General features: G+C 32.3%; 2 protein-coding genes across 4 annotated transcripts in view; both read left to right on the top strand.

Annotated features, from left to right (window-relative positions):
- The window catches only part of LOC139493237 (CAAX prenyl protease 1 homolog), a 256,843-nt gene that overhangs the window by 52,367 nt on the left and 182,266 nt on the right, over positions 1 to 22,210 (top strand). The gene's annotated exons all lie outside the window — the stretch shown is intronic.
- On the top strand, positions 3,924 to 13,513 carry LOC139493235 (cornifelin homolog). 3 transcript variants are annotated; one of them, XM_071281459.1, is made up of 4 exons: positions 3,924 to 4,049; positions 9,526 to 9,754; positions 12,395 to 12,534; positions 13,145 to 13,513. In XM_071281459.1, exons 2-4 carry the CDS (start codon positions 9,544 to 9,546, stop codon positions 13,235 to 13,237), a joined length of 444 nt encoding a protein of 147 aa, XP_071137560.1. In that variant the 5' UTR covers positions 3,924 to 4,049; positions 9,526 to 9,543; the 3' UTR covers positions 13,238 to 13,513. The 3 variants fall into 3 exon arrangements, with proteins under 3 accessions (XP_071137560.1, XP_071137561.1, XP_071137562.1); XM_071281460.1 differs by having other exon boundaries at positions 3,949 to 4,049; positions 9,522 to 9,754; XM_071281461.1 differs by having other exon boundaries at positions 4,021 to 4,045.

The following is a 22,210-nucleotide window of genomic DNA, read 5'->3' as shown; positions in this document are numbered from 1 at the left end:
TATTTGCAAATCCAAAAAATAAAAAAAAAGAACAACCCAAAAAACGTTAGAGTTCGAATTAACAAAATCGTTAAACTAAATCCAATCAGTAAAAGATGGAGATACATTTCCTAAAAAAATAATATAATCATGATAATAGTAAGTTACAATTAATTAATATCCGTACTTCCAATCCAGTACCAATTAAAAAATAAAAAAAAAAAAACACCAATATAGATCAGTTTGTTTCAATCATTGTCCTTTCTGTTGCCTTATTCCAAAATGTCTAAACACTATTTCCAACAGTGTGCAGTATAATTAGCCTCAATTTAATTCCTATTCAGATATCTTCTTTTTAATAACAAGGAAGCTCAATACATGCAATAGTAATAGTTATTTACAAAAACAACAAAAACAAGGTGAATGCAACCTTGAATGCAATTCAAACATAATGAGACCTAAGTATGCGCATGCTATTTGATAACATTAACAAGCCTAGCTAACTAAATTATGACAAACGTGAGCACCAAGGACATATTTTACATTATTGATAAATGATTGATTGAAATTAAGTGGGTGATTAAGGACAATTTAGTATTATGTAATCAGATATAAGTTAATACCGATATTCAAGGACTATTTATACAGGGCTACTCAGACGTTTTCTGAAAACGGAAATCGCTTACTACATGTATATTGATCTTTACGTCTTTAAATCTCGTTTTTTCACGTAACTTCTGAAAGGCACCTTTAGTTTAATTGAAGGGACAAGGATGGTGGATATAATTACTGGTTTGACATGTAACCATTGTTAACCGATTATTTTCATATAAAATTAAATAATAATAACTATTTGACATTTTATAACCCGGTCTCCCTTAAACAAAACTATTGGGATTTTGCTGCAAATCAAGTGTTTTAATTTGTTCAAAACTAAATAAAGGCAACAGTAGTATACCGCTGTTCAAAACTCATAAATCCATGGACAAAAAACAAAATCGGGATAACAAACTAAAACCGAGGGAAACGCATTAAATATAAGAGGAGAACAACGACATAACACTAAAATGTAACACACATAGACAAAATCCCACGAGAATAACAAATATAACATATATATATAACATCAAAACCAAATATAAACTCATTTAATAAGAAAATTATGATCAACTAAAACAATTACATTTAATCAAAATGCTTATATTTTTCTCGCAAACTTTGTTAACTTTATGAATGTTGTAAACGTTTTGTTTGATGATCAATTTTGATTTCAATACAAACTCTCATTATCGTAGGTTGACTTGTTAAGGTGACCGTATAACAGGCATATAATAACAAGGAAGTCGATTGATGTTTGAGTTTGTATCCAAGGATACAATTATAACCTTGTGTTTGTAAAAACGAAACTACCTAATAATTGGAAGACCTCAGTTATGATTTTTGGAAAAATGTTGTCATCAAAATAAGAATAAGATTAAGGTCAACTATTTTGTTTCCAGTATGAAACGTGGTCACACATGTAACGAAAAAGCAACACACAAAGGAATTGTTGAAACTGAATCATATGGTCATTTTTGTTTTCAATCAGAACAAATGTCTAGTTTAGGTTATCTAATATGTTTAATCGATTTATCGCAGATATTAGGTACTGGTATGACAACTAGGAAGATGTGGTATGATTTTCAATAAGACAAACCTCCATAAGAGACCAATTGACGTATAAATGAAAATCACTTTCGTAAATTTTGGGCCTTCTATAAATTGTTAATCGGTACTGGTTTTGTTCATTGTTGAAGGACGTTCCATGACTCGTTGCTTACCTCTATCTCAATTGGTCCCGTGTGGAGAGTTATCGCAATGACAAGAATACCATATCTGCTTATTTGAATCTTAAGATGCTATTCGCTCTGTTAAAAAAAGTTTCATTTCAAGAACATGTTCGTAAAGTGTTTATGAATTTAATCCTATCGGGACGACATTTGGGAGTCTACCATTCTCTACAGCAGAAAATGCCTTTGCCATGTCAGGAATATGAAAGTTTTAACCATTTCGGTTTATGTGTTTGAGCTTTTGCTTTTGCCATTTGATTAGGAACTTTTTGTTTTGATTTTTCCTCGGTATTTTTGTGACTTTACATTTTAATAATGTATTTAAGTGTTCGTTTGTTTGTCTTTGTAAATGATTAAATTTACTGTTCAGACAGATTCTTTTTTGTAATAGCCATTTGACCCGGCTCGGTACTTTTAAACATCTCGTCATTGTGTATTTGTGATATAATAATTTTTATATTCTTGTTTTTCACATTCGTTTGTAATTTGAGTGATTAAGATTATAACACAATGTGTAATGTAGGAACTCTATTTTTTGCATTTCAACCTATTATGTATGTTAGTTTTGTTCACACATAGTTGTTCATATAATGGAAAATAGTGCGACTGTCAAACAAGTTTGAGGTTTAGCCAGCTGTATAATCAGGTTTAAACTACCATTTTTTTTAAATACGAAAATACATGTACCAAGTCAGAACGATGACAATTGTTACCTTTTCGTTTGATCCATTTAAGCTGTTAATTTTGCCATTTGATTAGGGACTTTTCGTAATGATTCAATTTTTCGGAGTTTGGTATTACTTTCCTTTATTTTTCTCTTACCTTACAGATATGGTCATAATGGATGTACATATCAAAGATCATTTAACCACGATGCCGACTAAATGTTGGAAACTCAACACAGATGTAAGGATAATGCAGGCAAATGGTATCTACATCTACACAGTCGTATTGATATTAGAATTGGTCGATGCCTCTCGTTATCAAATAAAAAATGCATATACGTTGCACACTTACTTCGGAAGTTTTCGAATGAAAGCTATAAACCTTGTTACGATTCTAAGAATGTGAAATGTTAAAGACAACCAAAACATCTTCATTTTTTTCTCATTGTATTGGTGCTCATTATACTTATGACAGGTATGAACATCCCTGAGATTATGATTTAGCAAAAAAAAATGTTTTTTCTCATATATGTTATGATGGTATGATACTAAACCCCTAACGGGAAGGATTGTGCCTGATATTCATATGATGAAATCATAATCTTTCAATCAGTTTAATTGAAGTCGGGAGCTGGCATGTCAGTTAACTGCTAGTAGTCTATTGTTATCTATGTATTATTGTCATTTTGTTTATTTTCTTTGGTTACATCTTCTGACATCCGACTCGGACTTCTCTTGAATTGAATTTTAAATGTGCGTATTGTTATGCATTTACTTTTCTACATTGGCTAGAGGTATAGGGGGAGGGTTGAGATCTCATAAACATGTTTAACCCCGCCGCATTTTTGCGCCTGTCCCAAGTCAGGAGCCTCTGGCCTTTGTTAGTCTTGTATGTATTTTTTGAATTTTAGTTTCTTGTGTACAATTCGGAAATTAGTATGGCGTTCATTATCACTGAACTAGTATATATTTGTTTAGGGGCCAGCTGAAGGACGCCTCCAGGTGCGGGAATGTCTCGCTACATTGAAGACCTGTTAGTGACCTTCTGCTGTTGTTTTTTCTATGGTCGGGTTGTTGTCTCTTTGACACATTCCCCATTTCCATTCTCAATTTTATTTTGATCATTTGGAACATGATCGAAATTGTATCGGTTACTGATTACTTTTAATTACATATTGTTCAGTGTTGTCGTTTAGTAGAAAAGAAAACAAAACCGATTTACATGCTGAATAATAGCCAATGCCTTTTTATTTTTCCTCTAGTTTCGATTAACACACAAACTCACACAACACAAACATTCACGAAAAAAACAAACGAACACCACCACATACCAATAAAAGAAAGTCACTGCGACAACAAATATTAAACCCCAATATTTTTCACTAAAAACAAAAATCATTCATTTCGACCTTTTTGAAGTTATTATGTATCTCTACAATTATTTACAAATAAAATCATGAAAAGTCCCTATCAAGTATGATGTTTTAAAATGATTTTAAACTTGTTCCTGCACGTTCAAAAATTTGTCAATAGTCGCCACGTAGTTGCGTTAGGACGTAGGATATAAAGAGAGTAGGTAAGATTTTCATTTTCTATTCATGTTTCCAACATTTTAATATCGACTAAAATTATTTTAGGTAAATATCGATATTAAAGTATAATTAGATAATGTGGTACATTTACAAATAAGACATCTTTTAATCAAACAAAACGTAACAAATATCATCAAAGTACTGTACGGAAATATTTTGTTTTCTGTGTTCAATGAATTCGAGTGTAGTTTCACACACATGCTTTTGTATTTCATAAAAAAAAATCAGATTGAAAATGTGCAATTGTAAATGTATTACATAGTTTGTCATTTTGTACATTGACATTACCCATGTACATATACTTGTGTTAATGTGTTTTATATCTATTTTACTAAAACCAATGGAAAAGAAAATGTTACACACTGACATTGTTTTTAATTTGATATCGTGAACGTTGAATGTTGTCAAACATGCCTAGCAACTTAGAGAATGTAGTGCATCATTATGACTTCAATGTACTTTCATTTCTTGTTGAATTAGTAGATCTCCTTAATTATTTATGTTACGAAGACTGAAAATGAAGCTATATACGTATCGTTCGTAATAATATTCATGTTTCTTGAAATCTGTAATGCCTTAATGATAATCACAAGAACATTGTTCTGTAGTAATAACCAATTATATGAAAATCCTGGACATTGATGCATAGGTTCTTTTTATGTTACAACTGAATTGAATTGAAAACAGAAATGGAGAACAAAAGTTCCGTTACTCTTCTGGAAACTATTAGTTGCATTCATGTTCTTATTTTAATATAAAAAAGTTCGGAATTCTTTTTGTATTAAAGAAAAAGAAAGAAAAGAAGTTCTAGGAAAAAGGGGCACATTAACTCATAAACAAGTGCATGTGACTAAGACTCGTGTTGACTGTCGGATACTAGAAGTATCCCATTTGGAATGTTCGATAAACACTATGCTCACTTATAAATTTCGTAAAGTCCTGTTAACGTTACAACAGGTCATGGAACATAATACCAAATACAGGCATTATGTTGATAAACCAAATAAATTCGATCCAACACGATACTAAATATTTGATTTTTATTATATCTTCAAGTTTTTATTTTTTCATTTTTGCCATTTTTAAGTCTGTTCTGACAATTCAATCGTTGTATAACAATCACGTTAGTTGTTTGTTGTGCATGAAAACATATTGATTCGTTGATTTTTCACCTAATCAATTACACACCTATTGCATGACATTCAAGTTAACATAGTTATTTAAAAAAAAAAAAAAAAATAATAATTACACAACAAAAGACTGTTTTGAATGAATATCTAATATGTAGTATTTAGAACGTAGAGTACCCGTAAAACTTCCTGTTCGAATATCTCAACACAATACAAAACAAAGCCACACTTGAAGGATAAAATTTCTAAAATTTGTATAACAAATGATTATTGTTATGTTAATTGTACTTTTAGGCCACACCAAATTCAATCATAATAATAAACAAAAGTTAGACACATAAGTTCACGAGTTACTTGTACTTTACCTTTGACGGCGGCTACACGACTGGCATATGGATTACCAAGTCAATGTACAAAAAGATTTGACATCTTATGGAGTAATATATCGATTTATATTATACATCGTCGAATCTTGAGATTTAGCGGTTTTTTTTCTTTCTGTACTTATAAAACCCTAGATCTGTTTTATATGATACCTTTTGAAAATTATATCAGTTGTCGACATGCGTTTGACGTTAATTTTTCGAAGGTGAGTTTCGATTTGAACTTAGGCGGACGCACTTTAAAAGTTGGTTTTAAGATACATTTTGTTCCTTCTCAGATCTTTTCCTTTGGTAAGTTTCAAACTATCACTTAGGTGAGGCCTTATTCCTTTGTAAAAACAGTTTGCTCTATAAACACAAATGTGTGACTTAATTTAACTAGAAAATAAGTGGATTCTTTTTTCCTTAATGCTGTTGTTTTACTAGTAACATTTACTAGGGAAATAGCTTGTATTTAAGTAGTGGAAGCATTTAGAGTTGTGTCTGAGTTGGTACACAACTTTATTTACATCATTAAAATATTTCCATGTTCTTAATAGCAATCGTTTATATTTTTCGCTTGAATACAATAGTTTTTCATAACCGGTATATAGTTTTGTCGAACCAAATATTTATTCAAATTAGAATGCATTAAAAAGATTTTTTTTTTCAATATTTAAAATGTTTTTTCTGTAGTCTTTATGATCAGTGTGCAAGTTGTTTATATTACATATTTCCATATTATGTAATTGAATAGATTCGTAACTGGGAATTTAAATAACATTGATTTATTGGTGGTGTTTATATAGATGATCAGAGGCAATATACCTTCTAATTTGATGATTCTGCAAATACATAGCTGCTTATAGCTATTTCAAATTACCGTCTTTTGACTCTGGATTACATAATTGTTTGACAGGTTACCTATACTATGTGGTTACACATCCTATTTCTCGGTAAGAATGAGCAAACAACAAAAGTTAAATCAAACATATAATCGGTGCAATTTAGGGGGAAAGTTTACTGTTTTCCAATAATATTTTCGTGTATAGAAATCATAGAACGGGCATTTTTCTCCAAAAATTGTACCGTTTGTTGTACGCTTGATTTTAATTCTTTCTCTTGCCCGTACTTGACCGATCACCAGATGTCCTACTACAGAAAAGGTAACCTGTCAAAAAAAGTATAATTCCGTGATCAAATGTCCGTAAGATGAAAAAAGAATATTCGTTGTAAATTGAAGAGTTGGTTCTGCTTTGTGACATATATACGAATGTCCACGGTAGATACAATTATACTGTCTTCGGAATGGATTAATCGCATTTTCGATTAAATTACAAACTGAATAAAAACAAATACTCTCTGAAATGGAAATTATCAAGATGCTTAATTTCTTGATTGACAATATATTTGTTACGTTTAAAAAAACAATAATTTGCATTCCTATAGAAATCAACTGTGCTACTCTTCTTACCAACTTTTTTTATTCAAGCATACACTTATGACGAAAGAATAGAATTTAGCATTTTTCTTTTACTTTACATTCCGCTATAAAGATATGATGTTATCTCAATTTATAATTCAAAAATAAACATGCATCACGTACCTTTCTCATCGAACTTGAGATAAAGGATTTAGCAGATATAATAAAGTCTAAAACATATATTCAATTACATCTTGACATCGACAATGAGGGTTGGTCGAAAACAAAAATTAACAACAAAGGAAATGATTTCATGTTCCATATTATGAGTTTTCTATTTCAATTAGAAACATTAAAACAATACCTACATACGGAGTATATAAATATACTAGCTGATAAGATATTTAAGGGCATGTATTTCTCCTATTCTGATTTTCTCAATTTATTGTTACTGCTCACAAGGTAGCTATTTAAACAAGAGTGTCTAGTACTGAGTTTGAAATAAATTCCTCCGTAACTTTTACGGTCACAATCACATGTTGGTTGACCGTTATGTTACATCTGGCAACAGACCACACTACATTCCTCTATCAGTTTTCAATGTTTTATCGCAATACAAAAACATCCACCCTTTTTGTCCAATCTTTTGTGTGTGTAAGATCTTACAAATTAAGCCAATACACAACCAGACTACGATGGACAAGTCAAGAGATGTTCTGAAAACTGTAGATATCACCTTTTTGCACCTGGCCTCATCACTCTTTATTTATCAAAATCAGTTAAGATAAAACATTCAAAACTTATTTCAGTTCTCTTCTTTCATTTCTACCCCATTAACAACAGGTATGAGAAAGAGATAAAAAAAACACTTTAATGAAAGAGAATTACTAGTATATTCTGTGACAACGAAAAGCGGGATCATTAATTGTGGTCTTAGGCCATCTGTTGCACAGAAGACGACGGACATGTTAGAATCGTCGTAACTACAATCCCGTCCCATTTCTTCCCGAATTAGACTTACCACCTTGGTTGTACTTACAGGAGTAACCCGACTGGTAGATGATGTGCTTCGTGTTGCTCAGTTGTTTGTCTTTTATGCAGTGTTTTGCATACTGTTTTTTTTTGTCTTAGTATTTTTCACCTATGGTGTCAGTTCTTGTTCGACCTATAAGCTTGAATGTTGGTAATTTTCGCCTCTCTTTCGTTGTCAAGATTTGGGTATTATGTCAGTGTTTCCCGGGTGTTATATTTCTGCGTAAACAGATGATCAGATATTTGAAATGGCTTATTCTAACTCAACGGTTCTATAACTTTACAGAGGCAAATTAAATTTTTATGTAGTGAACATCACGTTAATTTTCTCTCTGGTTTAAGACATCTTTGAACGAGAATTTTTTTTCAAAATTTCATCAGAAGCTTTATTGTCATTATCATAACATATGTTCGATCCAATGTTTTGCGTAAGTTGCTGTTGTTCAGACGTTAGGCTCTAAGCAGATACCTTTGTACTGAAGCTTGTGTTTATTATTCTTAAACCTTGCATTATTTTACTTATTTTAATTATTGGATATTTAATATTTCCTTCAGTTGGGTTGGTAAATTTACTTTTTGTAAATTAAAATGCAATAAGTTGTAAAGTATAAGAATGCCCGAGCTTTAATGATGTAAAGAAAGTTTCCCAAATAAGACAACTGTTAACAATTGAAAAAATGTAGATACTCAACTATAGGTCAAAAACTGATCATCAACAAAAAGGCAAAACCTGTTTGAAACCTGAACAACATCAGAGTCTATGTATGGTAAGACTGACACAATTTACTAAACACGAAACAACGACGTGCCTCTTCCTTAATAAAGATTCAAATGAATGGTAAGGGGATACAATTATACGCTTCTGACTTCCTGTTCTACTTTAAACACCAGTTTTGTAACTCATGTTTGAATTAGATTGTCTCGCAAAAATGAAATCACAACACTCATTTAGATTAGATTATTTTGAAACGGTCCTTGCCTCTCTTTGGTATTTTTTTTTTAGAAAACCCCGGTCTGCATGTAAAAAAATAACGTTTGTATATGAGTCATATTTCATTCTGATTAAAGTATCAAATTGCGTTTCGGATCGGTCTCAACCCGGATTTGTTTTCTCTCAAGCGATTTCGGATTTTAGAACTTCAGTATACTACTGAGTCCTTTATTTACAGTCTAAACATTAGGTCAAACATCAACGTATACTACTGAGTCCTTTATTTACAGTCTAAAGTATTAAGTCACACATCAACGTATACTACTAGTTTCTTTATTTACAGTCTAACACATTAAGTCACACATCAACGTATGCTACTGAGTCCTTTATTTACAGTCTAAAACATAAAGTCACAAATCAACGTATACACATGAGTCCTTTATTTACAGTCTAAAACATTAAGTCACACACCAATAACATGAATTCACTAAATGCTTTATTAAATGAGATGAGATAAATTTGGAGATTCTACTTTAATCAATGGACGTTTAATGTAAGTTAAATATTTTGTATTTAAGTTAGTTTAGTTTGAATTAAAGAATGGCTCAAAATAATCAAGGCTATGGAATGCAACCACCCCAACAAACAATGGGAAGAGAACCGCAAGTTCATCCACAACACCAACAACAGATGACCACTGTAGTCGTCAACCAACCAGGTGTGATGACCAATCCTCTGCTGGTTGGCCATGTTCATGGAACCAGGGAATGGACTTCTGGGCTATGTGATTGTTGTTCTGATGTTGGTAACAGTACGTATCAGAAGTAAAAAAACATATTATTTGAAAATGCCATGAATTGAATTTGTGGTAAAAAGTATGTTTATTATAAAATTCAAAAAGATGTCATAGTCACACAGGGGAACTTGTCTCATTATTAATCATACAATGTACCGAACTTTCATGTACATATTGCTTTTACGTCTTCAACACTGAATAATTATTACTCAAATTTTTAAAACATTGTGTCATGTGTGATAATGTTTTGTTAGTGATTGGTGTATAATTGGTTAATTTGCCTCTTTTTTTACTTAGATTACAATGCAAAAGTGATCTATAGTAAGTCAAATTAGTATAAACTCTGAGAAATTTTTAGAGTTAAGGTGGCTCGGGACTATTCGACTGCGCATAATTTCACGCATGAATTACAAAAGTATTTGTCGTATATTAGATATATTTTTTTTAAATATTTTGTTTGATTAGAAATGTTAAATCATTGTAGTTATGTAACTAATAGAATATTTTCGTTATTATCCGTATCTGTTAAAGGGACAAAATGACATTTCACCCATTTTCACCATTTTCCCGCCAAAATTTGGGTTTTAAGGCAAAATATGTTTTTTTCCTTATCCGTGACCTATGTTTTTTATTTGCTCATTTTTTGAAGCTATAGTTCAGCTTTTTATATTGCTGTTTTGGACCAAGTGTCATAGAACGTTTTTTTTCATATTCCGATAAAAATATGTCAACACCTCTATTTTCCCTATCATTTCATTTAAAAATGGTCCCTTTTACATACCTCTTTAAAAGTAAAATGTTGAGCTTAAATGGTCCGTGACCCCCTATTTTTTTCGACCAATTTGATTCTCTTTCTGTAAAGAATAAAATAACTAAAAATACGGCACTTCTTATAGAAACTTCGAATAGGCCCCAGCCATCTTAAGCTAATCAATAAGTCATATTATTTGTTTTTCCAGTTCCGCTAATATGTTAAGATGTTTCGTGTTTGAATTATATTGCTATAACATACGAACACCATGATAGAAAGTGTTTTCTTTTAATCATATGAAAATATGACGTTAACACTGAGAAAGCAGTCTATAAAAAAGTTTATAAAAAATACAGGTCATTATTGTTATTTTTATTTTTACATTCTTATGTGTTGATTTCAATATATTTCAATAACTTTTGTTATGCCCTATTTATGGGCATTATGTATTCCGGTCTTAGTACACATGTTCCATATGATATGATCTTTCTTATTGTAATGCCAAATAAGAGATTTCCCCCCATTTTCACGGTTCATTAAACAAAGAAAATAATAGTGCAAATGGGGCATCTGTGTACAGGGGACATATTCTTGTTTAAAAAAGTTTTTGATTGTTTGACGATTCCTTAATTGACAAATTCAGGTTCAGATATTGACTTAAAATGTCGTAATTTATCTATAAAATACTAAATTACAAAAAATTAATACAAAAACTGTTTCGAATTCATAGACTCCTTATAATGTAGTCAAATGTCGTGTGCATTTTATAATAGACGCCATCTAATCAAACATCCATATGGTTTCCGAAAACGTCCGTAGGTCATATGACCTGTAACATGTATAAACATAAATACAAATATACATTCACTGACAACCACGTGAAAATTTACAGTTATGCTGACTTTTTTTCTAGGATTGTCTGATATCAAACACAATGAAAATGCGTAGGCCATCGAAGATGAGAATTAAGGTTCGCATGATTACGTATTCAAATCAGTTGAAGTATTGACTTGCAATCCAAGATTATATCATCGATGTGTGTATACATTTTTTTGATAAAACTGAACCACAACTGACTGCTGGTAACAAAATAGTATTTAACACATCCGATTTTATTAATGCTTGAAACTAAAATACAAAGTCATCTCCTCAGTTTTGTAAACGTCTTTAAAAACAAGGTCTCCAAATCTGTTGAAATTAACATAAATGATGGTGTATTTATTAAGTGATGGCTACATGTTAGACAGGGGTCAAATATGAATCCGTTTCCGTGTGATGTCATATCAATCGCTCTTTCTTTTCAAATTATTTTATTGAAAACGAACGACGACGGGTGTCACTCGTGCAGGAGGATCTACTAACCCTCCGTAGCACTGGAGATTGCATCTGAAATTAGTGGGGTTAATGTTTAATCAGTATTGAGTTTCTTTATTGAGTATTTTTCGTTTTTGAGGTGGCGTTGGCCGTTTGTTTCAATATTCCTTAAAGCTTTGGTATCTTTTAACCTTCTTGTGTACATTATTAATGTAGTGGCTAAAATTTAACAGAATACCAAGGTCAGTCAAAAATGATGTCACAAATGCTAGCCTCATTTTCATGACCGCCACTAATGCGACAGGCGTAACCAATTTGAAACGTCCATTTGTATTAGGTCTATTCCTGCATAACGATTAAATACATTTTCTTGATGTCACGCTCTCAAAATTTCTAATCACTGTCTTTGAAACCATCTCAACTAACAATGTGTTCATCGAAATAATTCGAATCTAATTGAACGATGCTAATGTCATTGTGTGACCGTTTTCCTGAAAATGAAAACAATATGTAGATAGTGTTTCAAAGATGCCAATTATCCGATTTTTTGTTCATTGTGTGCCAAGTAATATTATTATTTTATATTTAAGGTTTTTATGTGTTTTGCTGTTATTGTTGTGCTATCAGCTCAATTGCAGCACGCTTAGGTGAAAATTGTTGCACTACCTGTTGTGTACCTGCTGCGGAAATAGGTATTAGAACAAGAATCAGAACCCTTGGTGCCATAAGGGTAGGTGAAAAAATTTTAGTACGCACATTAGCCTGTATTTAAAAGAAATCTGTTTAGAACTTAACAAGTTGAAATGAATAAACCAGGCCTATCAACAGTATGATCAATTTATGTTGAGTTCACACGTAATTCGAATTCGATTCGCATTAACTAATTCGAATTAGTTTAATTCGCATTCGAAACGTTTTACGTCCTAACGTCAATTCTAATTCGAATTGCAATGCGCGTCAAATTCGCTTTACTGTCCAAACGAAGTTAGCTTTTAACTCGTATAAACAAAAACGTATTTCAAATTCGAATTGACTAATTCGAATTAGTTAATTCGAATCGATTCAAATTAAAAAAGAAGAGTGTGTGAACGCGATAAGCGAATTCGATTTGAATTCAATTCGAATTAAATGTCCGCGTGAACGAGGCATAAGATGCATTTGATTTAAAGGTGAGCATACTTCGATAGGCATTTATTTAGCATTCAGTTTGGCGACAATTATTCAAATTCTGAGCATAAAGCCATTATGAATGCAAACAAAATCATAAACAATGCATGCCTTAGTTAATGTTGATTTGAAATTTTTTTGAAGTTTTTATAGTTGCTTCTTTTCTATTTCAGGGTGATATGTGCCATGACTGCATAATCATTGCATGTTGTACTTATTGTGCTGCTTGTCAGGAATTAAGGGAGTTGAACGCTATGGGACTTTAAGGAAGACACATATAAAGACTACTAGTGTAGATATATACTTAACTAGATAATAAAGAGTGTGATAGTTTTATGATTACCTTTATAGCTACCTACTTATATTTACTGTTTTTGTGGTGATACATTTATTTATGACAGATTTAATTGCTTTAAATCAGAAACTCTCAATTTTTATTATTTCCCTCGTAAAACTTGATAGTTGTCTTTTTTCTTATCTAACATTTGTGTGTCAAACGTAAATTATCCTTTAATAAAACAATACAAAAGACATATTTCAAATGATGTGTTAATACCTTGTGTTATATTTGCAGTGTTTCGTTTGTCATTGATTGAAATGTCGATAAACAAGTCTTCGTCACGGGAATAAATTCACAAACGCAAACGCATGATATGTTATAAAAAGAGACGTTGCATAGCAGTTAGAATATCAGAACTCCTTAGTCGAAAGAAAATGTTTTTTGTTAAAAACTAAACACAACTACAAGACTGAAACGTATACAATGCACTTTAAGGACCACTTATGACTCATCAACACGAATCCAAAACCCAAATGGGTGATCTCAGGTAACTATCTTGACACGTTGGTCTACCTACCTGGAATAGCGGCTTCATGCTACTGTAATTCACGAATTTAATGAAGAGTATTAGTCGGTGATTTCATAATCAATAAAAAGAGTACGATGTTAAAAAATGAATATACAATTAGGATGATACGCAGAAGAAAATTACAAAAAAGACAGAACATAGAACTCATGTAATCACAACGTTAATTCTTCAGCTCACTGCTCGCCGCTACAAACATACAGTAGACAGACGTCTTTCTGTAGAGGCCCTTACTCCACACATCAATTTAATCGGTGTGTTTTTCATTTAAAAATGTATTTCTGTTCATAAACTCATAGCCTAAAGCTATAAATTAACTCAATTATTAAACACCTATGGTAATGAAATATTTAGTTTGAGGGTACGTTGTGTAGATATTCGACCATTTTGTAACCGGGAGGTTTCGTCTACATGTTTTGTTAAAATTCACGGAGTAAGTTTAATTCCCAGTGACGGCGATGTTTTTTACAAAAGTTTAAGTTTAAGTTTTGATGTGCATTTTACTTAATCTGCAAAAGATACGATACCCTCAGTTACACAGATCAAATCCACTATAGTTTACAGATGTCTATTATTCCTATATGTTTTAAAGGAGAAGGTCCGGTAAGGACCGATTTTGGCCTCAAATTTCATGTTCATCTGACGAAAGATTTTGACCACTTTTTAAACACTTAAGTGTCTATTTTATTTGAATCAATCAGTTTATGTGAAAGATTTTAACTGATTAAGTCATAAACAACGCACCGATTCAAGCTGAAATACGAAAAATCTACCAAATATGCCGAAAAATGTCATTTTTCAGATGGTTTTTGTCAAAAATGAAAGTGGCCGCATCCGTGTTCATCCTCAACCTTTATATATGTTATGTATTATCATAAAATACAACTTACATTTCAATATTAAGGATGAACACGAATGCGGCCACTTTCGTTTTACACGAAAACCGTCTAAAATTTAACAAAATTGCTAGAATTGTGAAGATTTCAGTAATTTAGCATGACTTAATGGTTCTAGTACCCGATATATGTGCATTGTATTGTCAAAATCAACCCAAATGTATGTAGCAGAAGCATTTTACTGTCCAATGAATAACTTAAGGTTTACATTTTAACAATTTTGTAAAACTGCTATATTTTGGGGCAAAAAAGGGGTCTTACTGTACCTACTCCTTTATGTCAATACAACTAATTTATTATATGTGCAGAGATTCCCCAACTTAGTTCCTTTCTAACTTATATTATTTTATCAACTTTTGCAGAAACGAGGAATATCGTAATACAGTTCAGTTTAAAAATTCTGAAAATTAAAATCATGTAATTTATATAAATATAAGATTCCAGCAATGTTCTTATCTTTGGCATTTGTATAGTATTACTTCTATTCAAGGTTTAGTTTAGTTTAGACATATTTTATTGTACAAAACAAATGCATTAGACACAAGTTTTTCAACTTAAGGTGTCACTAGTATGTTTAATACGGTCATTTTTGGTAAGTTATTATGATGAACCTTAATTGCTGATATTCAACATAGACTTGAGGTTTATATACCCTGTTGTGTTTTTAAGCTAAATATAAAAAAAGTTTTATATAAGTTTTAAGTGAAGAATTCCGAAATAAAAGATGCAATTCTAGCAGTGCCATAAAGTTTATTCCCTGTATTCCTTAAACATAGTATATTGAGTACTACACTTGATCAGGGTAGTAAGTTCAGCATATTCCCCCATAATACTGCATTGTTATAATTTGCAATAATAAGATAAAAGAAATTATAAGTTGTGTGCCGGTTCACCACTGTCCTATGTCGGGGAGGGAGGAGTGCACACACAAACATGTCTTTTTTCATTCTATGTTTGTCTGTCACAATTCAGTCCAAATAATGATCACTTTCATACATATGAAAACCTATTATAGTTCGAGGTAAAATGCATATTTTCCGCATATTATATATATTAAATACACATTCCTGACCTAGTATGTCTTAGACGTTATTGATGTAATTGACTATGTAAACATTAAGTTTACATAGTTGATATTATAAAAACATTTTTTTTATTTTATTTTCAAAATGTACTGAACAAATTCTATGACGTCATCAAAAAGAGTGTTATTCATGACGTTTATGTGTAAGTAAAGTAAAGGCAACAGTAGTATACCGCTGTTCAAACTCATAAATCCATGGACAAAAAACAAAATCGGGGCAACAAACCAAAACCGAGGGAAACGCATAAATACAAGAGGAGAACAACGACACAACACTACAATATAACTAACACACACAGAAACGGACCAAGCACCAGACAAAATCCCACGAGAACAACAAATACAACATCAAAACCAAACACATGAACCTGGGATAGACAGGTACCGTGACACGTCTTATCGCAATGTCAATTTACACTCAAAAACAAGAGAAAACAAACGACGCAACGTTAAATTGTAAGACACACAGAAACGAACTATTATATAACAATGGCCATATTCCTGACTTGGTACAGGACATTTTTAAAGGAAAAAATGGTGGGTTGAACCTGGTTTTGTGGCATGCCAAACCTCGCACTTTAATGGCAATGTTAAATATAACATAGAAATGACATCAAAATATTACAGGACTACAATACAAATAAATAGGAAAACGTATTAGACAAAGACACACATGATTAATGAATAACAAAAAACATCAGGTTTAAAATTTAATACGCCAAAAACGTGCCTCGTCCACACAAGACTCACCAGTGACGCCCAGATATAAAATATCGAAAGTGAAAAAAAGTACAAAGTTGTACAGCACTGAAGATCAAAAGTTGAAAAAGGTTGTTTCAAATACGGCTAAGTTTTTATGCTTGGGATAAGAACATCCTTATTATAGACGTGAAGTTGCTTGCAGGTACTTGAATACCCTTTGTCAGTGTTGTTACGTAACGGTTATAGTTTTATGAGGGGGAGGGGCAGTACCTTTTTCGGTACGTTGGGATCCGGGAATTCTTTTGTCGAATTTCGGGATGTCGTGATTTAAATTTCTTTAAATTCGGGATCTCGGGATTTTATGTTTTTAAACCCGGGATTTCGGGATCAGGACCCTCCAATCCCCCTCTCCTTTTTATCTATTTGCATAAGTGAAAAGTGTTATTGATTGCAAAAGTTCTTATTCCATCCTATCAGAGTTTCATTTTTTGAAATATATTGATATTTCCTGAAATATGTTCAATTTAAAGAAGGTTTTATTTTGGAAACAATATACTAAAAAATTTACTCATTTGTTGTAAAATCTCGGATGTATTGTGTCGAAGTCTTGTATACTATTTTACTGATAAATAGTGCCGAAGTCAACAATATCATTTTCAGGCCGCAGGTCGTCAGCGGAAGAAAAAAAAAGGAGCAAACGACCGTTCACTAAAACTATGATAAAGAGTCACGGAGATTTATTTCAAGCTGCAGGGTTTGCACATTTTTAAAAACTATCGGAATAATAAGATAAAACATAATTAACTTCATTATTATGAAAAGTCTTAATTAAGAAATTGCATTCCTCATTTAACCTATTATCACTTTTTATCATAGTTTTAAAAACAAAATGATATAAAAAAGAGGGGAAAGATGTGAAATGATTGCTAATGTGACAACTTTCCACAACAGACCAAATGACACAGAAATTTACAAATATACGGGTCATCGTAATCTGTCTTCATTTAAAATACGAATAAATTCTATATTTTTTTCTTTTAACTTATAAAACCCTGCTCTACTTGACTAGAACAATTATGTGTGTTTTAAAAAGACTGACGGTTAGAAGGTCCTGCTTGCTTCTTCCACATTTTTCTTGAAACGGCCATTATTCTACGATGCTTTCTACACTTATGACGTCATATTTTAATATTACGTCAATGTCATATGACGGCGGCAATGAGAAGTCTGATAGTTGTAATAAACCGAAATATTCTATAGTATTTAAACCCCGTGTCGAACCTCAATGTAATATCCTGTGACGTACCGTGTATTGTTACAGAACAGACGAAATAGGTAACCGTTGCCAAGCCTTAATAAAGCCCGTTGACATTTGAAAGGAGTACAGAAAGCCTAAATATAGGCTTTACGGCATAGTAACGGTTAAACACAAAAGAGTATTTCTAAATACATCAATGTTGATCAAATGATCGTTTTGTATGGCTTACATGTGTATACAAAATGATAGATGAGTTCAATTTAAAACGCTCCTGGATTCACCTCCATTAGGAACACTCAAACCAATGGTGAGACAGAAAAAAATAAGATACTTAACACGTGAACAGATATATAACCAAGATAATAAAATCAAACTAGGGTCATTCTAGGATTTGCCAATACTCTACTTTTTTTTCTGTTTTATTCCTTTATTCAATATGCTATATTACATTAATTTATAACATATTTTTTAACAATGCAATTCTTCCAAAAATACAATATATTTACAACAAATAACATAAGAACAATTTTAGAAAAGGGCGCGTTGCACCTAAAAAGACAATAAGAATGCTGATACGATCAAAACTTCTGTAATACAACAGATCACGTACGATGAATTCTAGGAATTTTTTATCGAATATTTTTTTTTTAGTAGGAAGAGTATATAATTCTATCAATATCAGTCATCTTACGAACGATATTTATATCGATCTGATACAGATTTTACTGTTTTACGAGACATACATGATTTTTTTCCTCATAAATTGGGAAAGAAAATTGGAAATGTATCAAAGTGACAGCAATCAAACCAAAGAGCAGATAACAGACGAAGGCCACAAATGGGTCTTTGACACAGCTAAACAATCCCGTGCCTGGAGTCGGGGTTCCGCTGGTTCCTAAATACAAATGTGCATTAGTTTAATGAAAATAGACGTCATCGTGCGTATTCCGGTTCTCCGTCCTAAAATTTTGGATTTGATCAGCAAAGATTTCAAGTATATATAGCTAACACTATGTCCGAATTTGATTCATTTAAAAAGAACGTAAACCAAAACTCACATAAAATCGTAAGTACTTTGATTCGGTCACAGACCCGCGTCAGGGTTATTCTAATTCACTAAAGAAATATGAGATTATAAATAAAGGCAACAGTATAGTATACCGCTGTTCGAAATTCATAAATCGATTGAGAAAAAAACAAACAAATCCGGGTTACAAACTAAAACCGAGGGAAACACATCAAATATAAGATGAGAACTACGACACAACAGAAACACAACACTAAATTGAAAAACACACAGAAACAAACTATAATATAACAATGGCCATTTTCCTGACTTGGTTCAGGAAAGGAGAAGGTCCGGTAAGGACCGATTTTGGCCTCAAATTTCATGTTCATCTGACGAAAGATTTTGACCACTTTTTAAACACTTAAGTGTCTATTTTATTTGAATCAATTAGTTTATGTGAAAGATTTTAACTGATTAAGTCATAAAAAAACGCACCGATTCAAGCTGAAATATGAAAAATCTACCAAATATGCCGAAAAATGTCATTTTTCAGATGGTTTTTGTCAAAAATGAAAGTGGTCGCATCCGTGTTCATCCTCAACCTTTATATATGTTATGTATTATCATAAAATACAACTTACATTTCAATATTAAGGATGAACACGAATGCGGCCACTTCCGTTTTACACGAAAACTCTAAAATTTAACAAAAATGCTAGAATTATGAAGATTTCAGTAATTTAGCATGACTTAATGGTGCTAGTACCCGATATATATGCATTGTATTGTCAAAATCAGCCCAAATTTATGTAGCAGAAGCATTCTACTGTCCAATGAATAACTAAAAGTTTACATTTTAACAATTTTGTAAAACTGCTATATTTTGGGGCCAAAAAGGGGCCTTACTGGACCTACTCCTTTTATGAAAACAAATGGTTGGTTGAGCCTGGCCTTGTGCTAGTCAAACCTCCCGCTTGTATGGCAATGTTAAATATAAAATTAAAACAACAAAATATTGACTGGACTACAATTCAAATAAATGAGATAACATATAGGACAAAGAAACGCACGAATTATAGCTTTCAAAAGGTACCAGGTTTATAATTAAATACGTCAGACGCGCGTTTCGTCTACCATCGACTAACCAGTGACGTTCAGATAAAAAAGATCGAAACCCAAACAAGTACAAATTGAACAGCTAAAGGACCAAAAGTTCCATAAAGTTCTGTCTAATACGGCTCAGGTTTTCTGCCTGGGATAAGAACATCCTTAGTATTAGAGTAATTCATCATGTAGCATAAATTTATACAAATGACTATATAATAGATACACATGATAACACCGAAGACGTGTGACTAACCACAGAATAAAAACGAATACATAAAACAACCTATGCCAGCACATAAAAAATCACAGCCGAGTTGGCCGAAGAGATCGACACACACAGTAACAGATGATGAACTAACTGACGTACCAAGTTGTTAGTTTTTTTGGCTCCAGCATTCGATGGAGTAGTCACTCAATGGCTTATCTTAAAACTGAAACGCACATTAAAGCATCAGACTTGATATATCTTATCTTACAAAAATTGCATGGTATTGGATAATCACACATCAAAAAGTTGTCATGAACTGCCAGGCGTTCCTCATATCTCTTTTCTTGATCATTGACCTTGAAAATGCCTCTAAATGACATAAAAGAGGGACGAAAGATACCAAAGGGACAGTCAAACTCATAAATCTAAAACAAACTGACACCGCCATGGCTAAAAATGAAAAAGACAAACAGAAAAACAATAGTACACATAACACAACATAGAAAACTAAAGAATAAACAACAAGAACCCCACCAAAAACTAGGGGTGATCTCAGGTGCTCCGGAAGGGTAAGCAGATCCTGATCCACATGTGGCTCCCGTCGTGTTGCTTATGTGATTACAAATCCGGTAAATAGTCTAATTCGGTAGGTCACATTCATGAAAGGGAAGGGGATTGTAGTTACGACGTAAGGAACATATCCGATATCATTTGTGAAACGGTTATTCCATAACGGTCAACCAACTCGTGATGGCGTCCGTAAAATTTACGAAGGGATGATTTCAACTTCACCATTTGGAACTCTTGGTTTAATAGCTTCCTTGTGAGCAGTAACCCTCTATCAAGAAAATCATGATAGGAAATGCAAGCACGGGAATATCGTATCAATTGGGAGATATATACCCCGTATGCAGGTGCTGCTGGAATGTTGCTACTTAGAAATGGAAAGTTCACAATTGGAAAGCTGAAATGAATGTCAAACAACCTCAATGGTATTTTTGCCTCTTTGGAAATGACTCTATTGTGTACAAATGTATCTACAAATATCATTTATTACTGATTGTCACACCCTTGAATGATGATATCTACATACATTGGAAAAGTGGGAACAAGAATGGTTTCTTTCATACAACCAAGACATATATATGAAGTTATCCACATAACAATATACAGTACAAGACCACATTCACTAATAAACAGTCAAAGAAAATATATTGGTGTTTCCAATAAAAATGAGCTAAATGTAACATGGAACCCGAATATGAATTGTATCACAACTACAGCAAATTGTGCATCACTAAGAATTATCAAAAGGAATGTAAAAACCCACAGCATGAATACTAAGGAACAGTTATATACAAAATATAGTCCTGGTATCTGTCATGAGTTTAATTAACGCAACTTACACAATATATTTCAGACACAAAGAAGAATAGCAGTGTTGTAAAAGATCAATCGTAGAATCAACAAACAAATAAAATCAAAGATGATACAGAGAAGGGCTGACAGGTATTCACTTAACCAATACAGCTACCAAAGTAGTGTTTTGAAAAGCCAAGTCTGAACATCTTAGCTGTCAAACATAACAACAAAGACGAAATCTTGCATCCGTAATCATACTCTACATAATCCAACATTAACTAGTTTACATACCAAACACGCAGTACTTAGTGACAACAAAATAATAATAAAGAAGTAGCAGTGCCGTGCGCATCGAGGCGAATCAAATTGTGGTCGATTTCATGCTACAAAACAATACTGTTTTAATCAAAAGGGAGGGCATACGTAACAATTAATTATCATTATAATGGACGGAACCCAGAAACGCTCACAATAGATTAACAGAGTATTACTCAGGGAAGACATAATAAAATTAAGAACCATTTTCATGGACAGTATTTCACATCTCATATTGTCATGAACAGTAATTCATAGTGAAACATGGTTGGTAAGGAATGGATTTAATTTCATCATTAAATATTGTCTTAATTAGTATTTTAATAAGCCATAGTGTCTACGGAAAATATGTTAATATGAAATTATAAAGGACACAAGTGGGCCTCATGGCAAATGATGTGGACTTCTGAAGTGCCCTCTTCTTGTGGTTAT

This window comes from Mytilus edulis, chromosome 10, assembly GCF_963676685.1.
Source record: "Mytilus edulis chromosome 10, xbMytEdul2.2, whole genome shotgun sequence".
Classification (NCBI taxonomy): domain Eukaryota; kingdom Metazoa; phylum Mollusca; class Bivalvia; order Mytilida; family Mytilidae; genus Mytilus; species Mytilus edulis.
Note: the sequence above shows the minus strand (reverse complement) of the source record. Positions and strands in the feature narration are given on the sequence as shown.

Bases quoted from the DNA above. Each gene is read 5' to 3' on its own strand.
- LOC139493235 (XM_071281459.1), top strand. From the start codon at position 9,544: ATGGCTCAAAATAATCAAGGCTATGGAATGCAACCACCCCAACAAACA. The intron at 9,755-12,394 runs GTACGTATCAGA...TTTATATTTAAG, and splicing joins TTGTTCTGATGTTGGTAACA to GTTTTTATGTGTTTTGCTGT. The intron at 12,535-13,144 runs GTAGGTGAAAAA...TTTCTATTTCAG, and splicing joins GAACCCTTGGTGCCATAAGG to GGTGATATGTGCCATGACTG.